The sequence below is a fragment of the Psammomys obesus genome, unplaced genomic scaffold (genome assembly GCF_907164565.1).
Source record: "Psammomys obesus unplaced genomic scaffold, mPsaObe1.curated_primary_1811, whole genome shotgun sequence".
NCBI classification, from domain to species: Eukaryota; Metazoa; Chordata; class Mammalia; order Rodentia; family Muridae; genus Psammomys; species Psammomys obesus.
This window is the reverse complement of record NW_026596176.1, coordinates 1494229-1515203: the sequence shown is the minus strand read 5'-3', so window position 1 is coordinate 1515203 and position 20975 is coordinate 1494229. Positions and strand designations below refer to the sequence as shown.

At 50.6% G+C, this 20975-nt stretch overlaps 2 protein-coding genes across 8 annotated transcripts; one reads left to right on the top strand and one right to left on the bottom strand.

Annotated features, from left to right (window-relative positions):
* The first annotated feature begins 378 nt into the window (after positions 1-378).
* Cnot3 (CCR4-NOT transcription complex subunit 3) lies at positions 379-16123 on the top strand. 7 transcript variants are annotated; one of them, XM_055595558.1, is made up of 19 exons: positions 379-693; positions 1128-1200; positions 6048-6122; positions 6225-6292; positions 6509-6583; positions 6727-6816; positions 7061-7189; positions 7287-7382; positions 8461-8683; positions 8776-8909; positions 9470-9526; positions 10915-11296; positions 11378-11501; positions 12112-12310; positions 13077-13176; positions 13274-13472; positions 13696-13828; positions 14430-14555; positions 15758-16123. In XM_055595558.1, exons 3-19 carry the CDS (start codon positions 6098-6100, stop codon positions 15854-15856), a joined length of 2259 nt encoding a protein of 752 aa, XP_055451533.1. In that variant the 5' UTR covers positions 379-693; positions 1128-1200; positions 6048-6097; the 3' UTR covers positions 15857-16123. The 7 variants fall into 7 exon arrangements, with proteins under 7 accessions (XP_055451533.1, XP_055451535.1, XP_055451538.1 ...); XM_055595560.1 differs by lacking the exon at positions 1128-1200 and having other exon boundaries at positions 8464-8683; XM_055595563.1 differs by lacking the exon at positions 1128-1200 and having other exon boundaries at positions 10915-11116.
* Positions 16120-20961, bottom strand: Leng1 (leukocyte receptor cluster member 1). Its single transcript, XM_055595577.1, has 4 exons — positions 20761-20961; positions 18759-18938; positions 17691-17941; positions 16120-16381 (listed from the first exon to the last, which is right to left on the bottom strand). The coding sequence occupies exons 1-4, from the start codon at positions 20890-20892 to the stop codon at positions 16162-16164; spliced, it is 783 nt and encodes a 260-aa protein (XP_055451552.1). The 5' UTR covers positions 20893-20961; the 3' UTR covers positions 16120-16161.
* Positions 20962-20975: the final 14 nt, after the last annotated feature.

The following is a 20975-nucleotide window of genomic DNA, read 5'->3' as shown; positions in this document are numbered from 1 at the left end:
TCCCGCCCCTCAGCTTGACTCCTCCCCGCGGCCAATTGATTTAGGAGAAGGGGGCGGACACACCCAATCAAAACGACACAAGCCTCTTGATTGACACCCAGGCCCTCGCGCTGGCGTGTTGTGCTCTGAGGAGGGGAGGAGGAGGAGGAGCCGGGAAAGAAAAACCCGAGCCAATCCAAGTAAGCTGAGCGAGAGGCCAATCGAACGCCGCGCCCTGCAGAGATCAGCCAATCCTAGAGAGGGGGCCGGCCTCAACCTCGCTAGGAACCAATGGGGCGCGCCCGACGACGCAGAGCGACGTGCTGCGGGAGCAATGACGGACCTATATTCGGGGCTCGGGGGCGGGCCGGCGCCAGAGACGAGAAGAGAGGAGGGGAGGCCTCCTCCGCCGCCGCCATCTTGGACCGGGCCCGTTCAGCTTCCGTGGAGCCGTCGGCAGCCGCCGCCGGGCCTTCCCTCGATCCCCGAATTCCCTACTCGGTCGTCTAGAACAACCCCGGGCCCACTTCCTCTATCAACAACCTAACCCCACTTCCGGCTTTCGTGCCCTCTTATCGCGATAGCGCCCGGGCTCGGGGCGCGAGGAAAGAGGAAAAAAAAAAAAAAAAAAAAAAGGCGGCGGGCGGGCGCTCGCCTCTCTCCCCCTCCTCGCTTGTCGCGATACGCTCCGCAGCGGCGGCGCCAGCTCCTGCGGTGAGAGCGTCAGGCTCGACTGGGCCGGACCCCTTCCCCTCTTCCCTCAGCGCCGTCCGGCGGACTTCCCGCTCCGCGACCCCGCCGCCTGTCGCGACACGGCCTCAGCTCCCGCCGGGCCCTGGCCCTGTCCTGGCCGCGCGCTCGGGCCCGGCTGCGGCTCGGGCGGGCGGGCGGGGACCCTCTCCTCCACTTTCAGTCCTTCCGTGTCCGACTCCCGCGTGGCAGCGCGCCGGCCCCGGGTGCGAGCGAGGTGCCTGCCTTCCTCCGCGTCTGGTGGCTGGGCTTGGAGCGATGGGCGCGCGGCGGCCGGGGAGGGGTCTTTCTGCTGTGGGTGTGGGGGTCCCTCCTGCAGTCGTGCCCTCCCCGGGAGCTCCTTTTGGGAGCGTTGCCTCAGTGCACCCGAATGCTCCAGCTTGTTGGTGTCTTGATAGGGGGAAGCTTCTTTGGAAGAGATGGATCTTGTGGAGGAAAAAGTCCCCAAGACCCGAGGGTGCAGTTCCCGTTGTGAGTTGGAGCCTAAGCCAAAGTTTCCACCTTTTTCTCATAGCTCTGGCAGTGAAGTCTCCTAGATGTCCCACTCGACCAATCTTCTTTTAAAGAAGTCTTTTTTTTTTTTTTTTTTTTTTTTTCCTTCTTTTTAACACTCCCACCCCAAACCTTAGATTCAGGACTGTCCACAGTATTGCTCACTTCCTCGCTTCACATCTATACATCTTTGAGAGTGGGGTATCAGTGGCCTCTAGCTTTGGGGGGGATGCAAACTCCGCTTACATGCAAGCTATCTGCCTCCATGGATTCGGCTTCCTAGTGATGTCAAGTCTACTGATACTGTGTGGTGAGGCCAGTTTAGCTTTCTTGGGTCTGTGGTTAGAATGTAAGCTTCTATTGGGGCCGTTCAAGCATCTTTTCTCAACAGCTGCTTCTCAGTTCTGGGGCTGTCATCTCCTCAGGAGTAGCTCTGCCTTTTTGGCAAGGGTTTTTCTCTCTGTCTTCCCTTTCTTCCCTCATCACATGGATTGTTTTCTCTCTGCATTTCCATTCTCATCTACCCAGCCTGTGTGTATATGTGATCTCCCATAATTGACATTCACTGGATTGAAGGAAGCGTTCCAGAGCTAGAGTGGTCCATCTCACCCCCTGTCACCTTGTAGGCATGCAAGCATTCCTCACCTTCATTGTGTTGTCTTTGTGGCGTAAAAATGTTCCTGCCTTTTTTGTTGTTGGCATCATCCCTTATCTAGCATTTGAGGTGGCCACACCCCCCTGTGTACCCACTTTGATGTTAGGTACTCTTGGGTGAGAGTGGCCTTGGCTAGTGAGACTCCTTTGGTTTTTCTGTGGGTCTAAAGTGAAGGTTCCCTGTGCAATGTCTGAGGCTTGGGAGAAAGATCACTGTTGGCATTTTGCTTGGGACTAAAGATACTTAGGGATGACTTCCGAAGGTGTGGGTTTCCCTTCCTCTACCTTTGGTGTTGGACCTCTCCGCCTCTGACCAGGATCTATGTTATTCACCTCACAGAACCCCCATGTGGTGGTGCCAGCATCCTCCACTGGGTTCAAGTTCATCTCCAGTGCTGCTTGCCACCGTCCTGGCTTTAGCGCCTTATATTGTCTATGCTCCAGGATGCTGGTGGGGCCACTCTGCAGTACTAGCTGCAGGATTAAAGTTGTGCTCATCGAGTCTCTGGATGACAATCGTGGCACCTGTGGTGGAAAGGTCTGTATATTATTTTGTTATTGGCTCCGGCTGTGAGTCCAGATTTGAGGATTTGCCGCAGCCTTAGAGGATCCTAATGATTGAACCATTACCTGCGCCAAGAGGCTAGCTTCCTCCATGCTGTTTGAGACCCTCTCACCATCTGTGTATATGTTCTCAGGGTAGGTGCTTGCCTACCTCCAAAGGGCTCTGTGGTGATGGCCTTCTCTTAGAGAAGGTCTTGGAAAATGGGATGGGCAGTCTTCTGTGGTGGCACCTCTACTTTGAGGTTCCAGAGCCACTCTGTCTGCTGAGCTTCTGAGCTGTGTGCACCTTCTTGGTGTGGAGTGTTTTCTTGTGGAGAGATGATATTGCCTTCACTCTAGCTGAGGATCCAACCTCTAGAACACAAATTCTTGGGTCTATGGACCTTGTCCTACTCTGTGGATCAGCCTTTTGCCAGTCAGATACGGTCTTCTCTAATCACAGTTTTGCTAAAGTATGATACCTGCGGTTTTTTTTGGGTTTTTTTTTTTTTTAAACCTTTTAAAATTATTCTTAGTCTGTGTATTTTGCCTGCATGCATGTAAGTACACTGCATGTGTGCTGTACCTGAGAAGGCTGTTGGTTCCTCTGGAACTAGGGTAGACAGTTGTGATCTGTGATATGAGTGCTGGGAGCTGAATCTGTATTGTCCACAGAGCAACAAGTGCTCTTTAACTTCTGAGTCATCTTCTGCCCCTAATTTACATATATGTATGTATGTATTTTAAGCTTTCTTTGTTTTGTTTTTGTATCTGTGTGCATGCTCTGGCAGAAACATGGGGATCAGAGAAAAACTTTGAGAAGTTGATTCTTTGCTTTCACTGTTTGGCCCCAGGGTTTGAATCCAGTTTTCATAGGAAGCACCTTTACCTACTCAGCCATCTCACTGGCCCTTAATTATTTTTTGTTACATTTATTTGTTTTTTTGAGACTGTTTAGTCCTGGATGGCCTGGAATTCAGAGATTTGCCTGCCTCTGCCTCCTGAGTACTGGGATTGAAGGTATACCCCACCAACCCTGACCCAACATTTATCTATTTACTTATATATCAATTTATGTGGTAAGTGTTTTGAACACCCACATGCGCCTGCTCCTGCACAGGTACACGTGCAGGCAACATACATGTTGGAAGATAGAGGATATCTTGGTTCTCTCTACCATGTGAATCCTGGAGATTGAACTTAGAATGTTAGGCTTGGTAGCAAGAAACTATGCTGGGCCTCCTCACTGGCCCTTTGTTGTCCCTGTTCTTTGGCACCTTGCTTCTGGCCCCTTTAGGATCTCTGTCATTTTTTTTACTGCCATAGTATTATCCTCTCATTGCGGGATAGTATCGTATTTTCCCCTCTGTGCAGTCCCAATCATTTCATTCTGGAATTACAGTAGAGCCTCATTTCCTTAAAGCTGGCATGCCTTGTCCAGGTACCAGTGGCTTCCCAGAACTTTCCTGCAGGCTTTTGGGACAGAGTGGGTGCTATAAGCTCTTGTTTAACATTCCTTCCTTCCCTGGTGTAAAACAAAAATGCTGTTGATGGATATGAGAACCAAGACTCACCCCTGGTCAAGATTTCAAACACCTCCTGTTGGTATCCAGGCAAGGTCTCTGGATCAGGAGTACCTATTCCACTTGAGTCTCCTGTGGGGCTCTTTGCTGAGTCCTTTTGCTGCTTCATGATCTTGAATATTCCTGGTGTGTAATGTGTTAGCTAATCCTTAGATGAAAGTGTTGCACTCTCTCTCTCTTTTGATAGGTCCTTTGCTGAAGAGATTTAAGTGTTCCCAGCGTCTGAGGTGCCACCCATACCTACCTCCCCACAGAGTGGGACCCTACAGAGTTAATTTTAAAATTCCTTGCAGAGGAAGTACCAGCCCCATCCACTTGAGGCCTCTTTTTCTAAATCTCCCTAATGCAGTGTCCCATGTGGTGGCTGTTAGCCATCTGTGATTAATACAAGTGAAAAAACTGAGCCAAGCGTGGCAGTATACTCCTGTAACCTCAGTATTTGGGAGGACAAGGTAGGAATGTGAGTTCAAAGCCATCCTGGGCTATATACTAAGACCCTATTTTGGAAAAGGAAAGATTTCATTTTTTTCATTGCAGTGGTTGTAGTACATTAGGTAGCCATCCGACTGCACTTTGAAACATTTCCTACATTGCACCTTCTGTTAAGATTGCCCTGGGTATTCCTTTCCTTGGTAGTAAGGACCCTCAGTCTAGCTCTTCTCTAGGTTGAAACTTTTGGTCCTGGGAGTAGGGCTGTGTACACTGGGGCACCCCTGCCCTGTGTTGGTCTAGTTCTCAGAGCCTTGCTTTTTAGTGTACCCACAGGGGAACAGCTTCTGCTACAGGTCAGAAATCCTTGTGGTATGAACCTCCTGTCCAGGTTCTATTTCACTGTCAAGTTGTGGATTTCCTGGCCTACAGTCCTCCCCTTGGTCCTTTGTCCTCAGGCCCCCCTGAGTTAAACTCCTCTTCTTTCAGAATAAAAGTAGGCGCCTCTGTAAATTTTGGTTTCTGCCCTGATGGGTTCATGTTCCTAAGTTTAAGTTGCCAGTCTATCTGTTACGGAATTCTTCCATGTGTGCAGGTTTCCTCTCTCACAGCTAAGGGACGTCTTTGATTCCTTGTCTTTGTAAGATTTCTATCTTCTCTCAGCCCTCTTTGAGGTGTCCAAGTTTCTGTAACCATTGTTAAGTGTCAGGCTCTTCTGGTCAGAAGCATTATCTGTTTGGGGTTCCAGGATTCTGCTGTGGAATACATTTCTGAGAAGTGTAAGACCCTCTTGTTTGATATCCTGGCCTGTCGTGTATGGATGGGTGCAGGTCTTCATAGTTGCAGAAGTCCCCTGTCATTCTTCCCCTTCAGCTCACACCTAAGTATATAGTCTTTTAGCCTTTCCAGGAGCCGCCAGCCTCATGTCTTCCCTGACTTGCCTGGAGTAGAGATTAGTCACCTCTACTCTCAACCTTTCTGTTGAGAAAGCACCATTTCTAGGGTAACGCCTCCATCCCAGCAGTTCTGTGTGCTGCATGTGCTCTAGTGTCATCAGAGAACAGATACTCCATACTTTTAGACATTTTTTATTTCCCAAGTCAGAGGCCCACAAATAAGATGCAGTATTCTTTTTTTTTTCTTTAATTTTTATTTTATATACATTGGTGTTTGACTGCATGTATGTTTATATGAGGGTGTTGGATCCCCTGGAACAGGAGTTACAGACAGATGGGAGCTGCCATGAGGGTGTTGGGAATTGAACCTGGGTCCTGGAAGAGCAGTCAGTGCTCTTTAACCATTAAGCCATCTCTCCAGTCCATGATACAGTATGCTTTGCTCTAGTTTCCCAGAATCCATTCTGCTAGTCTCTGTGCTGGGCAGTTGAAGGGATGTAAGAATAGGCCAGATCTCTCTTATCGTCTAGCTGGGGATGTAGCTGGCTGAAAGAGTGCTTGCATGTGCAAGGCCCTGAGTTCATCAGGTGGGGAAGAGGACAAGAAAATGTTTCTTCCCTCTACCATCATACCTATCCCGTGATTCTCACCCAAATCCATGTCTGTAAATTTGGACCAGCCAAGGAATAGATGTTAAGTCCTTCCCAATTTTTCCCAACAGCGTCCGTTTTTAAGAGAGTATGAAGAGAGTGCGTCTGTAGGGCAGGGAAGATGGCGGACAAGCGCAAACTCCAAGGTAGTAGACTGTCTAGTGTTCATGTCGCCACGTGCCCTTCTATGAATTTCTCTGGATATTTACTGCCTTGGCAGGATCTTAACAGTTGTCTTCCTTGGCCAGGTGAGATTGATCGCTGCCTCAAGAAGGTGTCCGAAGGCGTGGAGCAGTTTGAAGATATTTGGCAAAAGGTACAGGGCCTGGGAACCTCAAAATCTGGGTCTGTGGGGAGAAAAATCAAGAAGTTCAGAGTCTTGGGGTGTTGACCAGGGAAGCATCTCTGAGATTGACTGTGGGGAGGGGGTCCTAGATTTCCCAGCCAAGGAAGAAAGAGACTGGACCTTTACTGCTATGGCGAGTTCTGGGCAGCCACTCTCACATTGACTGCTGAATTCTTCATCCCTCAGCTCCACAATGCAGCCAACGCGAACCAGAAAGAAAAGTATGAGGCTGACCTAAAGAAGGAGATTAAGAAGCTACAAGTGAGGGGGCTGGGGTTGGACTCCTGTGTCCTATGGGAGGAGGGATGGGGAGAGTGGACTGCCGGGTCCCAGGGAGAAGAGGACACTGAGGGTCCCAGTTCCCCAGGTCTGCAGCCTAATTTCCTTGCTGTATCTCCATTCAGCGGCTGAGGGACCAGATCAAGACATGGGTAGCATCCAATGAGATCAAGGACAAAAGGCAGCTTATCGAAAACCGCAAGCTCATAGAAACGGTAGGAAACCAGAGCCTGGGTTTTTTCTGGGGTGGGGATATGGTCAGGCTTCTGGAACCCTAGAAGGCAGAGGTGGAGCAGCCATTACAGAGTTCTAGGAGGAGTAATGTCTCTACAACTAAGGGAAGGGCAGAGCTGAGGGCTCGGTCTGAGAGATGAGGTCCCCAGGCTGTTTGCAGCATTGCTGGCCCTTATAGCGCCTGTCCCATCTTTAAAAGCTCTCCACCCACTGTACTCTTCACAGCAAATGGAACGGTTCAAAGTTGTGGAACGAGAGACCAAAACCAAAGCTTATAGCAAGGAGGGCCTGGGTCTGGCTCAGAAGGTGGACCCTGCCCAGAAGGAGAAGGAAGAGGTTGGCCAGTGGCTCACGGTGAGTTGTGATAGAGAAGGAAGTGAGTACATGGACCCAGACTTAAGTATATATCAGGGACTTAAGGACAAACCCCTCTTCCCTTCTCTTCCCCCAGAACACCATTGACACCCTAAATATGCAGGTGGACCAGTTTGAGAGTGAGGTGGAGTCACTGTCAGTACAGACACGCAAGAAGAAGGGCGACAAGGATGTGAGTGGGGGGGCACCATCATCCATAGGATAGGGGTGGGTGTGACCTGTGAACAGGGACCATCTGGAGGCTCATAGGACCCTGGTTCTGGGTGCCCAAGACACACTTGGGGTAGAGATTGGAGAGGCAGGATGAGGCAGCCGGGCTGGCTGAGTGATGTGGTATAAGGAGGTGAGATGGGATATCTGGGTAGATGGTGGGCCTGTTGTTAGGGGCAGTTTGTGTGGAGATAGACTTAGGTACAGCTGGGACCACAGAATAAGTGTGACCTGAAAGAACAACCAAATTGGGAAGGTACACAGCATTTCAAAAATCCCTGTGTTCTTAGGAGGTGTGGGTAGTGTGTCTCTGAGGACTAGTAGCTATGGAATACCTGGAAAAGGATGGTTTGGGCTAAAGGTGTGTGTAGGGTCGCAGATCTTACACTTGTAGGATTGTCGGTTGTGAGGTCAAAGGGATGTCAACTATGTCTCCTTAATGTGTGACCAGAGAAGGAAGTTGGAATGGAAAGTGAGAGATATGTCATGATTGGTGTGAGATTTGAGAACCAGGGACTGAGGGGGGGGGGGGGGAAGAGTGGGTTCTTGACAAAAAGAGAAATTTGGAACTGGCACTAAATTGTTAATTTGTAAAGGGAATTGGAACCTTGGGAGGAGCAGGAGCTCTCTGTGGCTGCTGATGGTAAATTGACAGCAAAGTTTTCTTCCCATGGGCTTTATCCTTATTACTATCATTGCTGTATTCTGAGCAGAGGTCAGAATGGTGGGAAGCCTGGGTAAGACTTGTTTACAGGTCAGCCAGACGGAGGCCAAGTTGTAGGGCTAGCATAGGCATCGCAGGTGTCTAAGGCTCTCCAGATCCCACAGGGTTTTGAGGAGAGAGAAGTGGGTTCTTGAGATGTTACCTCAGATTGGTCTTCACCGGGATGGAGGGTGGGCAGTCACTGCCCAATGCTAGGAGGAGCTGGAGTGGAACCTTTGGGGTACTGTGGGGACCGGGGACTGAGGACAGGTTCTGTGGGGGCAGGAGGGCTGGGCAGGTGCTCTGCAGCCCCTGAGCCTGGCCCTGGGCTCGCCAGCAGAAGCAGGACCGGATTGAGGGCTTGAAGCGGCACATTGAGAAGCACCGCTACCATGTGCGCATGCTGGAGACCATCTTACGCATGCTGGACAATGACTCCATCCTGGTTGATGCCATCCGCAAGATAAAGGATGATGTGGAGTACTACGTTGACTCATCCCAGGACCCCGACTTTGAAGAGAACGAATTCCTCTATGACGACCTGGACCTCGAGGACATTCGTGAGGCCCTGGGCTGACCTTCATGGCACAGAGGGTGAGGGCAGGAGGCATGGCTGTGCCAACTTAAGCATGCTGCTCCCCTGCTCCCACAGCACAGGCGCTGGTCGCCACCTCCCCCCCCAGCCACAGCCACATGGAGGACGAGATCTTCAACCAGTCCAGCAGCACGCCCACCTCAACAACCTCCAGCTCTCCCATCCCACCTAGCCCAGCAAACTGCACTACGGTGAGTGTCTGGGTTATTAATAACCTAGGCTCCCAAGAGGGTGGGCATGGAGGAGTCAAAAGCCCAGTCTTGCCTGAGGGAGGCAGGTAAGGAAGTGAGGTCTAGGCTTTTTGTGCTCTGTGAGGCACTTCCTGGCTTAGATCAATTTAAAAAGCCAAAAGATAGACCCCATGTTTCCAGTCAAGTTCATGTTGCATGTGGGTCTCTCGTGGTAGTTGGAGGGATTGGGTGGAGTGTGGGATGCTTCAGAAGCTGAGCAGCTGGATGTTCTCCTCTGACAGGGATCCAGGGCTGAAGTCTGTAAAGAAAGGAGGTTCCTGGGTACTTCACAGGATGGGAATGAGTTCTGGCTCTCAGAAGACTAGGTACTAGTGAGGTCAGATTTAGGTGTTAAAGAGAATTTTAGGTTGGGTGTTGGAACAGCTCTAGAGCACAAGTCCAGTCAGATGGGCCTATGAGAGGTTAAGAGCAGTAAGGACCCTCCTGCCATCCCTAAAGGATTGCCCTCTCTTTTGGGACCCTGGAGGTCACAGTTTTTGACTCTATTTCCCCTGCTTCAGGAAAACTCTGAAGACGATAAGAAGAGAGGCCGCTCCACAGATAGTGAAGTCAGCCAGGTGAGTCCAAGTCTGAATCTGAGGGCTTGTCGCTTTTTTATTCAGTAGTCTCAAATTATTGAAGCTAGAGGGCTAGCAACAATTGGTCTCTTGGGACAGTAGTGTGCCAGAAACAGTGCCACTTGAGGGCAGGCTGATGACTGATGTGGTTGAGGTGGTCTGGGTCCTGGCCTGCAGAGGAAGACTGGACAATACTATGGGCAGCAGCAGGTCACACAGGGGAGCTTTGGCAAGACACTTGCAAGTATGAGAGGTGGGCCTGTTGGCCTGAGGGCCTGGTCTTTGTAGATGATCTCTGAAGGAACTCAGCAAGCCCGAGAAGTAAGCAGAAGGTCAGACTGCCTTTCCTGTACTGATTGCAGGAAACAGCTCCTGAGAGAAGAAGGTAGTTATGTGACGCCTCTGTGAAATCCTTTGGCTCCTAGTGAATGAACTCTCCTAAGATAGGAACATACCTTAGGAAACAGGAATTTTGGAGCCTTGGGCCACTCTGTGATAATAGAAGAGATAGCCCCAGGTGGGAGAATCTAAGTGGACAATGAGGCTAATGTGGGGATCAGGGTTAGGGAACAGCAAAGATAATGGAGTGAAGAAGAGACTGGGGCAGGGACTCCTGGGAGTGAGCCTAGTTTTGCCACCTTAATGGGCTCCCTGACTGTGAAGCAATGATCCCAGGAAAAAGGTGAATGGCCAGTTCCCTTTGGTGCTTAGTAAGTGAAATTCTTGTGTGGTAGTCAGAAGTCTAGGAGGCAATTTGGCATGGCAGTCTGGTTGTTGGAGCTTAGTAGAAGTAGGGATGCCCTAGTCATTATGCTCTGTAGCGCTCCATTTTACAGTTCTATGACTAGCGGTAGTAGACCTTTAGCTGACATTTAGAAGTATCCTGATTGTCCCAGTTCCCTTACTCTTAAACATTTAGGCTGATCCAATTAATTCCCAAATTGTGGTTCAGTTATTTAGTTTGTTTGATTTGTTTGTTTTGCAAGAGCATCTCACTATGTAGCTTTGGCTGGAATGAACTTCTCCAAATAGACCAGCCTAATCTCAAACTCAGAGATCTGCCTATCTCTGCCTCTCAGGTGTTATGATCAAAGGTGTGAGCCACCACTTCAGGTCTCCAGGGTATTTAAGAGTTTCCCTTGGTCTCTTAAATATAACCTAACATCTGTCAGATTTATGTGAGACAATGTCCAGGGAGCACTTGGGACAGCTGAGCAGGCTGGAAATAAATAGGTCTTAAACATGAAGGCGATTGAGGTCTCCTATGTGCCCTGGAGAGTGTGAACTGTTGATATCAGGTCAGAAAAGAGTCAGAGAGACAGCAAGAGGGTGGTGGGTAGGGAACAGTCTGGTCTAGTACCTGACCCTCTGTTCTTTCTTTCCTGCAGTCTCCAGCCAAAAACGGCTCCAAGCCTGTCCACAGCAACCAGCACCCCCAGTCCCCAGCTGTGCCGCCCACCTACCCCTCTGGCCCCCCACCTGCCACTTCTGCCTTGAGCTCCACCCCTGGCAACAATGGGGCCTCTACCCCAGCTGCACCTCCAAGTGCCCTGGGCCCCAAGGCCAGTCCAGCTCCCAGCCACAACTCGGGTACTCCTGCTCCCTATGCCCAGGCTGTGGCCCCACCCAATGCCAGCGGGCCCAGCACTGCCCAGCCCCGGCCCCCCAGTGCCCAGCCGAGCGGGGGAAGTGGTGGTGGCAGCGGAGGGAGCAGCAGCAATAGTAACAGTGGCACAGGCGGAGGGGCTGGCAAGCAAAACGGTGCCACCAGTAAGTGGAGGCCAGTTTGGGGGACAGGGCAAGGTGGGCAGTGGCTGACAGGCCTGTTTACACTTGCCCTTCTTTCCCCAGGCTATAGTTCGGTTGTGGCAGACAGCCCAGCAGAGGTGGCCCTGAGTAGCAGTGGGGGCAGCAGCGCCAGCAGCCAAGCCCTGGGACCCACTTTAGGCCCTCACAACCCAGCTCCCAGCACCTCGTAAGTTCTGGGGTGGCAGAGTGTGGGCACAGGCCCTCATGCTACCCTTGCTTCAGGATTTCAAGTCCTGCCCTTGGTGGGTGTTGTCCATTGCATTCTACCTTTACCCCAGCAAGGGTTCTTGTCCCTGCTTCTTACTACTTGGACATGTGTACTTTAGTTCCCAGCTTCACCCTCTCTTTTATTTATTTTTCACTCTGGGTTTCAGACTATGCTATTTCCTCATTTCTGTTTGTTCTGAGGCAACCTGACTCCCATGGGTGTGGGGGCTTTTCCTTTCTCCAAGTAAAATGTCCCAGTCCTCCATTTCTTCAACCTGACATCAGATTACTCCAGGTGTTTCCAAACATATGCTGAATGAACTATCTTCCATCTTGCCTGCCTCATTACTAGCCTTAGTGGGATTGTACCAAGTGCATCTGTGCAAGGCTATTTATTCTGGGATAGGAGCTTTATTTCGAATCTGCCTTAGTAACAAACAGCTCTGGAACTATCTTATCCCCTGTCTTTTAGCCTCATAAGCTGTAAAGGGATCCTGTTTTGAATCCTGTATTCTGTGCTCATCCACCTTCAAGGACCTTAATCTGAATTTCCTTCATTCTTTGCCCAGAAAGGAATCCAGTACAGCAGCCCCATCGGGGCCTGGGAGTGTGGCTTCAGGCTCAGGGAACAACTCAGGGGGACCCAGCCTTTTGGTGCCTCTACCTGTGAATCCTCCCAGTTCTCCAACGCCCAGCTTCAGTGAGGCCAAGGCAGCTGGAACCCTGCTCAATGGTCCTCCACAGTTCAGTACCACCCCAGAGATCAAGGTGAGCTCAGGTGTGGGTCCTGAGCCTATCCCAGTGTGTGCACTTTTCTAGGGGGTTAGGGGGAAGCATCTTAGAAGTTCTCATAAATGGGAGATGGGATTTTAGCATGGTTTTGAAGGGAGAAGAAACAAAGTGACACCTTGTAAAGAGGTTCCTATGAGGCTATGGATGGGATGGGGACTAGGCCTTCCTTATCTGTGATTAGTGTAGAATGAGTCCCTCCAAGAGACCTAGGGTACAGGTCTGTGGGTGGGCTTGGTGATGGAATAGTTGTACAGAGTGGGTAGAAGCGTCAGTCCTAAGCTGCTTCACCAGGGAAAGCAGTGTGGGGGCTGCAGACCCAACCCACTGATGTTCCCAAGGAGACTGAATGCCCAACACCTTCAAGGCAATAAAAGAGCCTGCAATTCTGCCAGCCACCTCCCTCAAGATGCCCATACTACTGTGGGAAGTCCAATGGGCATTCCCCCAGCATGTGGTGTCTTTATGGAAGTGTGTGCTTATTCACTGTGAACTTAGTAAGTTCTTGTTTCCTCTGAAATGTGTCAGAATTGCACAGTGGAGAGAGTCAGTGGACCACCTTCTGATGGTGACCTCAGATTTGCAGCTTCCCTATAGCCATGGTGTTTAGCATTATATAGGTAGATCGTCAGTAGGGAACTGGCAACAGCAGATTAGGAAGAGTGTACAGAGCCTGTCAGGCTATGCATTTTTATGCAGCCATCTCTGCTCCAGGTCCTGAGGCTGGGCCCCTTTCTCTTCTCAGGCCCCTGAACCTCTGAGCTCTCTGAAATCCATGGCGGAACGGGCAGCTATCAGCTCTGGTATTGAGGACCCTGTGCCAACGTTACACCTAACAGAGCGAGGTGACAGTAGTGGGATGGTGGGGAGGGCAAAGACCAAAAGGAGGAGCTGATCTCGTCCTCATCATTGAGGGGCCTGGTGGCCCATCCCTCCCTACAGACATCATCCTGAGCAGCACATCAGCACCACCCACCTCAGCCCAGCCACCTCTGCAGCTGTCAGAGGTGAACATACCATTGTCACTGGGTGTGTGTCCACTGGGGCCAGTGTCTCTCACCAAGGAGCAGCTATACCAACAGGCCATGGAAGAGGCCGCCTGGCACCACATGCCCCACCCCTCTGACTCTGAGCGAATTCGGTGAGGGGCTGCTCTGCAGAAGGGGCTGGGGACCCGGGACTCCCCTGTCTGAGGGAGGAGCTGGTTCCTGGGTCCTGAGAGACTAGGTAGAGTATTTGCCTCAAAGTGCTGAGGACTTGCCTTGGGGCTCCCTATAGTAGGTTGGAGTGGGCTTCTGAACACCTTCCTGAAGGCAGGGCAGGAGCTGGAAATTACCCGGTGCTAAATCCTCACTGGTTCACAGGCAGTACCTCCCCCGGAACCCTTGCCCGACACCCCCCTACCACCACCAGATGCCACCCCCACACTCGGACACTGTGGAGTTCTACCAGCGCCTGTCAACTGAGACGCTCTTCTTCATCTTCTATTATCTGGAGGTACAGCAGGGCCCCTGGGGCAGCCTCTGGCCCCCCAGCTCCGCCGCCACCGCTGCCATCCCCCCTCAGGCTGGAGGGGCGAGGTGGGTGTCCCACTGCGGCCACTGGGACCGCACCCCTCCCTTTCCCAGTCCTGGGCCCCCTCAAATCAAACCTGTCCCAGTCCCAGGGCATTCCAATTGCTCAGACTCAGGCAGAGGCTAGACCATGTACAGTTTCTACTGCCAAGAGCCCTCAGCTCCTGGGAAGCCCTTTAGATGAGGATAGCTGCTGAAGCGCAATAGACACTCCCAGAGACCTCGGTAAACTGACCTGACTGCAGTGAGTCAGCCCCTCCCTTGCTCCTTGAGAAGTTTTCTATATCTCCCATTAGTTTCTCTTCTTTCTCAAAGCTTTTCTGAAAGCAATTCTCACCTCCTGTCTCATTTTCTTCTGGCCATGGTATGTTTTGTGCTCTCAGCATTGTCTCCCAGTGGACTCTCCACCCAGCTGGTCTGTGGTGGGGTCCTGGGTCCAGCCCTGATGCCCAAGTCCTTTCCCCCTGCTGCCTTCTCAGTTTAGCTATTTTCTGATCTTCCTCCTGGCATTATTTTTCTCGCAGGGAACCAAGGCACAGTATTTGGCAGCCAAGGCCCTAAAGAAGCAGTCCTGGCGATTCCACACTAAGTACATGATGTGGTTTCAGAGGCACGAGGAGCCCAAGACCATCACAGATGAGTTTGAGCAGGTGAGGGCCCCACCCAACCTTGTCCCACACTAGTGTCCCTAAGCCCAATCCTCAACCCTGCTGGCCCTTCTCCTTCAAGTAATCCTGTAGACTGGCCAAGCTGGTCCTCTACGCTGTTCACCTGTCCTAGGATACTGTCCCGTTCCATTTGTCCACTCCTCAGTGCTTTTGTTCTGAGCCACTTTATCTCTTCCAAAGAGAAGCCTTCTTGGAGCTGCTAACTGCCTCCACTGTGCAGACCTGGGTACTTTATTACTTGGGAGTATGGCATTTTCTAGTTGGCATCTCCTGAACCTGACCTCCCTTCATTTTCTGGCAACTGTCAGAGCAGGGACTGAGCACACTTGGGAATATATTTAGACAACCTTCTCAAGTCTCAACATTAGTTGATTGGAAACCACTCTCCCTAAATACCCTGAAATCAACTGATGTGGGTTTGAGCCCAGCTCCCACTGGATGATCTTGGGCAAGTCCGTGGAAACTCTCTTCGTTTGTTTTCCTATCTGTAAAAATGGGAGTAACATCACCTACCTCATGGCAGTTGTTACAAGGATTAAATGAGTTAATAACATGTAAGTACTAATGGTGCCTGCTATACAGTGAGCGAGCGTCATGAATTTTTTTTAATTACTTTCAGCTGGTTTGTTTTAACATTTTCCGCACCTACACTTCCAGGTGCCAAGCTGGCCCTCATCGGTCCCATTCTCACAGAACTCTCTTCGGTCCCCTACATTCTTCCAGACCACTTTGAAGTATTTCAGACACCCGACCTAGGTTCTTGACCTCAGGTTTCCTGTCCCACCTTGGTTTGGTCCTTGACATTAATACATCTCAGGGCATCGAGTTATGCAGAATCTCAGTTACTAGTGAAGTATGTGTCCCTGCAGAGCACGTGGATGGAGATGATGCATATGTTGCATTCTAGGCCACCTGTTGATCCCATTCTTCAGACTTGGCCACGTGGCTCTTTGTAGCTGAGGTCCTCCAAAGCTGTAAAAAAACCTTGCATGCCCACCTGGGGCAAAGGCCAGGCTTGGGGCTTGGCCCTCTGCATCTCCTTCTTCACTGTGACAGTGAAAACATGTAGGACAATCAGCTTGGTACCTCTATGCCCCTGACAACTGCCTCTCTTGTCCACCCACCTGGCCCAGATCTCAGCCCCTCTCCACGTCCACTCACTGACCACCTTCTTCCCCGGCCAGGGCACCTACATCTACTTTGACTACGAGAAGTGGGGCCAGCGGAAGAAGGAAGGCTTCACCTTTGAGTACCGCTACCTGGAGGACCGGGACCTCCAGTGACACCAGCCCCCTCTATCTGACCCCTCCCCCGCATGCTGATCCCCCTGCCCAGGTGAGGGCCCTGCCCTGGAAGACTGGGGGAGGCCCAAGGCCATGGGTACCCTCCCCCCCAGGAAGCAGGGAAGAGGCAGGGAGGTTTTCCTCTCTGCCCTACCCTGGGGCCCTGGGGGCGAGGGCTGCCCCCTCCTCCCCTCCCCAGTGAGGGACATTTTTTGGTAAACCTATTTTCATTTTGGAAAATATTTATGAATAAATAGTTTTATATGACGGCTGGCAGATGCAGCCTCCTATCTTCCCCCAAAGAGTCAGTGGGCAGGAGTGGGGTTCTGTTGGCGGGGCCGCCGGGCCAGCTGGGGGTTGAACTGTGAGTTGTATCGTCGCCTCCGTTCATCTGTTTCTTCCTCTTCTGCCTGCCCTTGCTGGGAGACCTGGCCACGTACTCGGGCCAACAAGGCCTCTGCTCGGGCTCTCTCAGCTGCTTCCCGCTGAAGACGTTCAGCACGGAGCTTTTCTAAGGAAGGTGGCCTATAGGGAGAAGAGCAAGCGCAGAAAGCTTGTATTGAGAGAAGCTACTGCTACAAGAAGAGCAAGTCCTTGAACTCACTGAAAGTGCTGTGCCTCCCTGTGATTCTAAGCTCAGATAGCACGCCAAGTCATGAAAGCACACTGAGCAGTACCCCTTCTGCAGTTGACAGACCCTTCCACCTTACAGACAGAAACATGCTTTTGTTCTCTAACTACAGCTCAATTCCCAGCACCTACACAGTAGCTCACAACTGTGACAACAATTCCAGGGCATCTGCCATCCTCACACAGACAACACATGCAGGCAAACAATTCATGAAATTAAGTCTTTGTCCAGCAGTGTAGGTACATGCCTTTAATCTCAGCACTCAAGGCAGAGGCAGGCAGATCTCCGAGTTTGAGACTAGCCTGGTCTGTAGGGTTCCAGGACAACTAAGGCTACATTGGCCCTGTCTCAAAAAAAGCTGAGGACCAGAGTCAAATAGGACACCCTTCCCTATTGGCTGCCTTCTGCTATGGCAATGTAGTTTATAAAGGCAGCTGAGTGTGATGGGTGGGACACACTTTAATCCTAGGACTCGAGGTGGAGACAGGCAGATCTCTTGAGATCAAGGCCAAAGATCATAGCCAGTTCTAGGACAGATAGGGCAACATATTACTGAAACCTTGTCTCAGAAAAATCAAAATAATTAAAACCCTGAGGGTCACAACAACCTTTTTGTTTGTTTTTTGCGGGGAGGGTGGTTCTCTGTAGTCTTGGCTGTCCTAGACTCACTTCTTAGACTCCAACTCAGAGATCTGCCTGCTTCATCTCCTGGAGTACTGGAATTACAGGCGTGCGCCACCACAAACAGCTCACAAAGATCTTTTAAGGTATTTTGTATTTATCAGTAGTACTGAACTACAAATGGAAACTGTTTTGGGTGTATCAGCACAGACCTCTGGGAAGCAGAGGCCAGCCAGGGGGACATGGAGTGAGAATCTGTCCCAAAGAAAAGACAACCGAAGCCAGGCTGGGTGGCCACAATTGTGTTCAGTTTCAGGCGATTCATATTTGGTGCACAGACAAATAAGACACCCATGAACATTAAAGAAAAATCTAAGCCTGTTTACAAGTATCCACATACACCCTGAGCCATAGAGGAGATACTATTATAATCCTAAAGCCTGTCTGCACAGAAGTCCCTAACAACATTACCAAAAACAACTTCATCCTGTTTGCCCTGCTGAGCCTTTTTGTGGTACCCAGGCTGGTGTGCCAGGACCCCTGAAATCTCACTTTGCTCAACTGGGCTGAGTCTCCTCTTACCCTCTGGGCTGTTGTTTCCGAGGCCATGCCTCTCTGGGAGGATGACTTTCACTGCTGTGCTTTTTCTTTCCCAGGTGTTTCTGCATCTCCCTCAAAGGGTCTAGTCGGTTCTTGATCTTCTCATCTGGGCTTGGGCCTGGAGGGCCACCCCTTTGCCCTGGGGGGAGCTGGTACCAAGGAGGTTGAGTTTGAGCCTCTGCTGCACTCTGGCCCAAGTAGGTCAGGATGCCTAGTGCTTTCTCTTGCCTCTCCTGTGAGGGAAGAAAACAAATAGTCTTTTTCCATCCCTCTCGGAGCCCTAGATGTGGCAATAGGAAGACCCAGGTCCTGAGTGTCTGGAGAAACAGGGACTGGTAGGCAGCCATTTAATTAGGGAAATCACAAAGACCATCCAGGGGCCAGCTTTGCAAAGTGCCAGAGGCTTATCTGCAGGAGGAGGAAGAAAAGGAGCACAATGGCCAGTACAGTAATGGGAGAATGGAAGCTTCCTGAGTTCAAGTGTAGGCCTTTGGGAGCAGTGTAAGGAAAAACCTGCAAAAAGCAAAGCAGAAGAATAGTTCAGTGAGAGAAGGCACCTTCAAAGTTGGGAGATGTAGGAGAGCCACAGTACAATTCACAATTTGAGCCAGGTGGTGGGTGGCACACACCTTTAATCCCAGCAATCAGGAGGCAGGTGGACTGCTCCAGGACAGCCAGGGCTACACACGGAAACCATGTTTTTTTTAAAAAAAATTTTTTTTTTAAAGCACAAATGCCATCTGGAGGTGCATGGCTATGATCCCACCACTCAGGAGGCCAAGGCAGGGGGATTGAGAATGGGAGGGTACTGTGGTTGTGGGGTTGAGATCTCATCTCAAAATACTTTTTTTTAGTCCCACGAAAAAGAGAGATTAACATCAGCTACAATTTACATTCACTATAGCAGTAATCAACCTATTAGGTGGTACCTTTCAGACACATTCTAAATTTTCTGTGTGTCCACCTATCGCCATATTCTAACCGTTAAGTCACGGCCAACCCCCCACCCCAACCCCCCAAGGATTCCATCAACAGGTGAGGCCAGCTTACCTTCTCCTGTCGCTTCTCTTCCTCATGCTCTTTATTGCCTTTTGGCACTCCTTTCCCTTCTTCCAGCAGCTCCTTAAACAGGTCTACAGGGCCAGAGCTTGGAACTCCTACACCTGCTGCTTCCAGCTCAGGCACTGAGTGCTGGCGCCTGGCTTTCTTCCGTAGGAATTCTGTGCGGGCCTGGGAAGAAAGTTAACAGGCAGGGCACTCAGAACCTAGGAAGTGCTGGGGGTCCAAGAAAGGGCCATGGGCCTGGTAGTGGTGGCACACATTTTTTATCCCAGCACTCTGGAGACAGAGACCAGCAGATCTCTGTGCGTTCCAGGCCAGCCCGGTCTATGGATGAAGTTCCAGGACTAGGCATAGAAACCTTGTCTCGAAAATTCAAAGGAAAAAGAATATGTGTGTGTGAATGTGATGGAGTGGTGGTGGGGTATAGAGATACTGGGAGCCAGAAAAGACACCCATTTCTTAATTTTTTTTTTTGGGGGGGGGAGTAGGGGCATTTCAAGACAGGCTTCTCTGTAGCCCTGGCTGTCCTGGAACTGATTATGTAGACCAGGCTGGCCTTGAACTCAGACTGACCTGCCTCTGCCTCTGGAGTGCTGGAATTAAAGCATGGCCATCACCACCACTTGGCTAATAAACCATTTCTAACTTGGTGTTCAGAGTGGGTGTTTTTAAACAGTAAACTATTATCAGCTATAGTTGGGAGAAGATCCTGGCCTAAAGCAGAAGGCTTCCCAACCTGGAGTGATGATGCAAGAAAAACAGCTATAAAAAGGAAAACACAAACCCCACTCAGCATATAGGCAGGGTGGTGGTGGGTTGTTCATCCATAGGGTCCCTGCTTAGTGTATGTAGTTTGAAGTTCAGTCCCCAGCACATGTATGCGCAGACTCCCACCTTGTAAGTTAGCCAACAATGCTTTCTGGACAAACGATCTGAATTCTAGGTACGGCTCCAGTTCACTATTCCAAATTCATTAGTGATTTCCATGCCCTCCCCCCGCCATGGGTCTGAATTGCTCAGGATAATCACCGATTCACAATTCTCCCCTCTCTGCAGCCTCAGAGAAGAGAGAAGCCTCAGTATTGGGGATTACATGCTTCACTAAATCCAGCTACTTTCGAAACTTTAAAAGCCCACACAACTTTATGAGCTGATTGGCCAAGGGACTTACGTGTAAACCAAGCTGATCAAGTAACTATTAAAGCCTGTGTATGTGTGTGGGGGGGTCTTCAATACCTATGACAGAGGCAAGCAGATGTCTGAGCTAGAGACCAGCCTGATCTACATAGACATTTCCAGGCTAGCACCCCACCCTTTAAATAACTTTTTTAAAGCTGTTTTTTTTTTTTTTGTCTTTTTTTTTTTTTTTAAGATTTATTTATTTTATTGTCTATACAACGTACACCTTCCGCCTGCACGTACACCTTAACGCCAGGAGAGGGCATAAGATCTCATTATAGATGGTTGTGAGTCACCATGTGGTTGCTGGGAATTAAACTCAGGACCTCTGGACGAACAAATAGTGCTCTTAACCTCTGAGCCATCTCTCCAGCCCAGTGAGACCCTTTTCAAAGAAAGCCCCTGGGGGTGTTTATCTGGGGGAGCAATGAGGGAGGACGAACATGTCCAACAGAGTGAACCTCAGGAACTTGTCCGTCCTTTGCCCTCCTCGCTGAAGCTGTGGCACTCAGGGCAAGACGAACGCACCCCTTTCTAAGGATTCAAAATTGTTCGAAGAGAGATTTCTCAAGACAAGCGCTCGGCAGGAAGGGAGCATAGCTTAACTTGTGCGGGCGACCTATGAAGTAATCAAAATATTTACCCAACTCTTTATGTGCTAGTCTCCGGTCATTTCAACTACACCAGCGGGAGAATCTGGGAAGGCTTCATGTAAGTCAGCACAAGATTTGCAGAGAGATCATCAAGCCTACCGACCCGCGCCTGACAAGTGACGGACCCCGCCGTGCTTCTGGGCCGGCCCTAGACTTACCTCTTGCTGAGCGAGCAGCACCTTCCGCTCACGCTCCTTCTCCTCCTCCCGGGCCTGGGCTTCGTCGCGCCGCACTCGGGCGACATTGTCCTTGTTCCGGACATGCCAGCTCTTCTTGGGCAAGATATTCATGGCTCGGGAGCCGACTTCCGACCAGCAGGCCCACTCTCCAACACTTCCGATTGGCGCGAGGATGCCCCCGCCCCATGGTCCCA

Excerpts from the sequence above, each read along its gene's own strand:
- Cnot3 (XM_055595557.1), top strand. The coding sequence starts at position 6,098 with ATGGCGGACAAGCGCAAACTCCAAG. Across the intron at positions 7,190-7,286 it reads AGGTTGGCCAGTGGCTCACG|AACACCATTGACACCCTAAA; the intron begins GTGAGTTGTGAT and ends CTCTTCCCCCAG. Across the intron at positions 13,177-13,273 it reads GTTACACCTAACAGAGCGAG|ACATCATCCTGAGCAGCACA; the intron begins GTGACAGTAGTG and ends CCCTCCCTACAG.
- Leng1 (XM_055595577.1), bottom strand. The coding sequence starts at position 20,892 with ATGAATATCTTGCCCAAGAAGAGCTGGCATGTCCGGAACAAGGACAAT. Across the intron at positions 18,939-20,760 it reads TGCTGCTCGCTCAGCAAGAG|GCCCGCACAGAATTCCTACG; the intron begins GTAAGTCTAGGG and ends CTTTCTTCCCAG. Across the intron at positions 17,942-18,758 it reads AAGAGAAGCGACAGGAGAAG|GAGAGGCAAGAGAAAGCACT; the intron begins GTAAGCTGGCCT and ends CTTCCCTCACAG.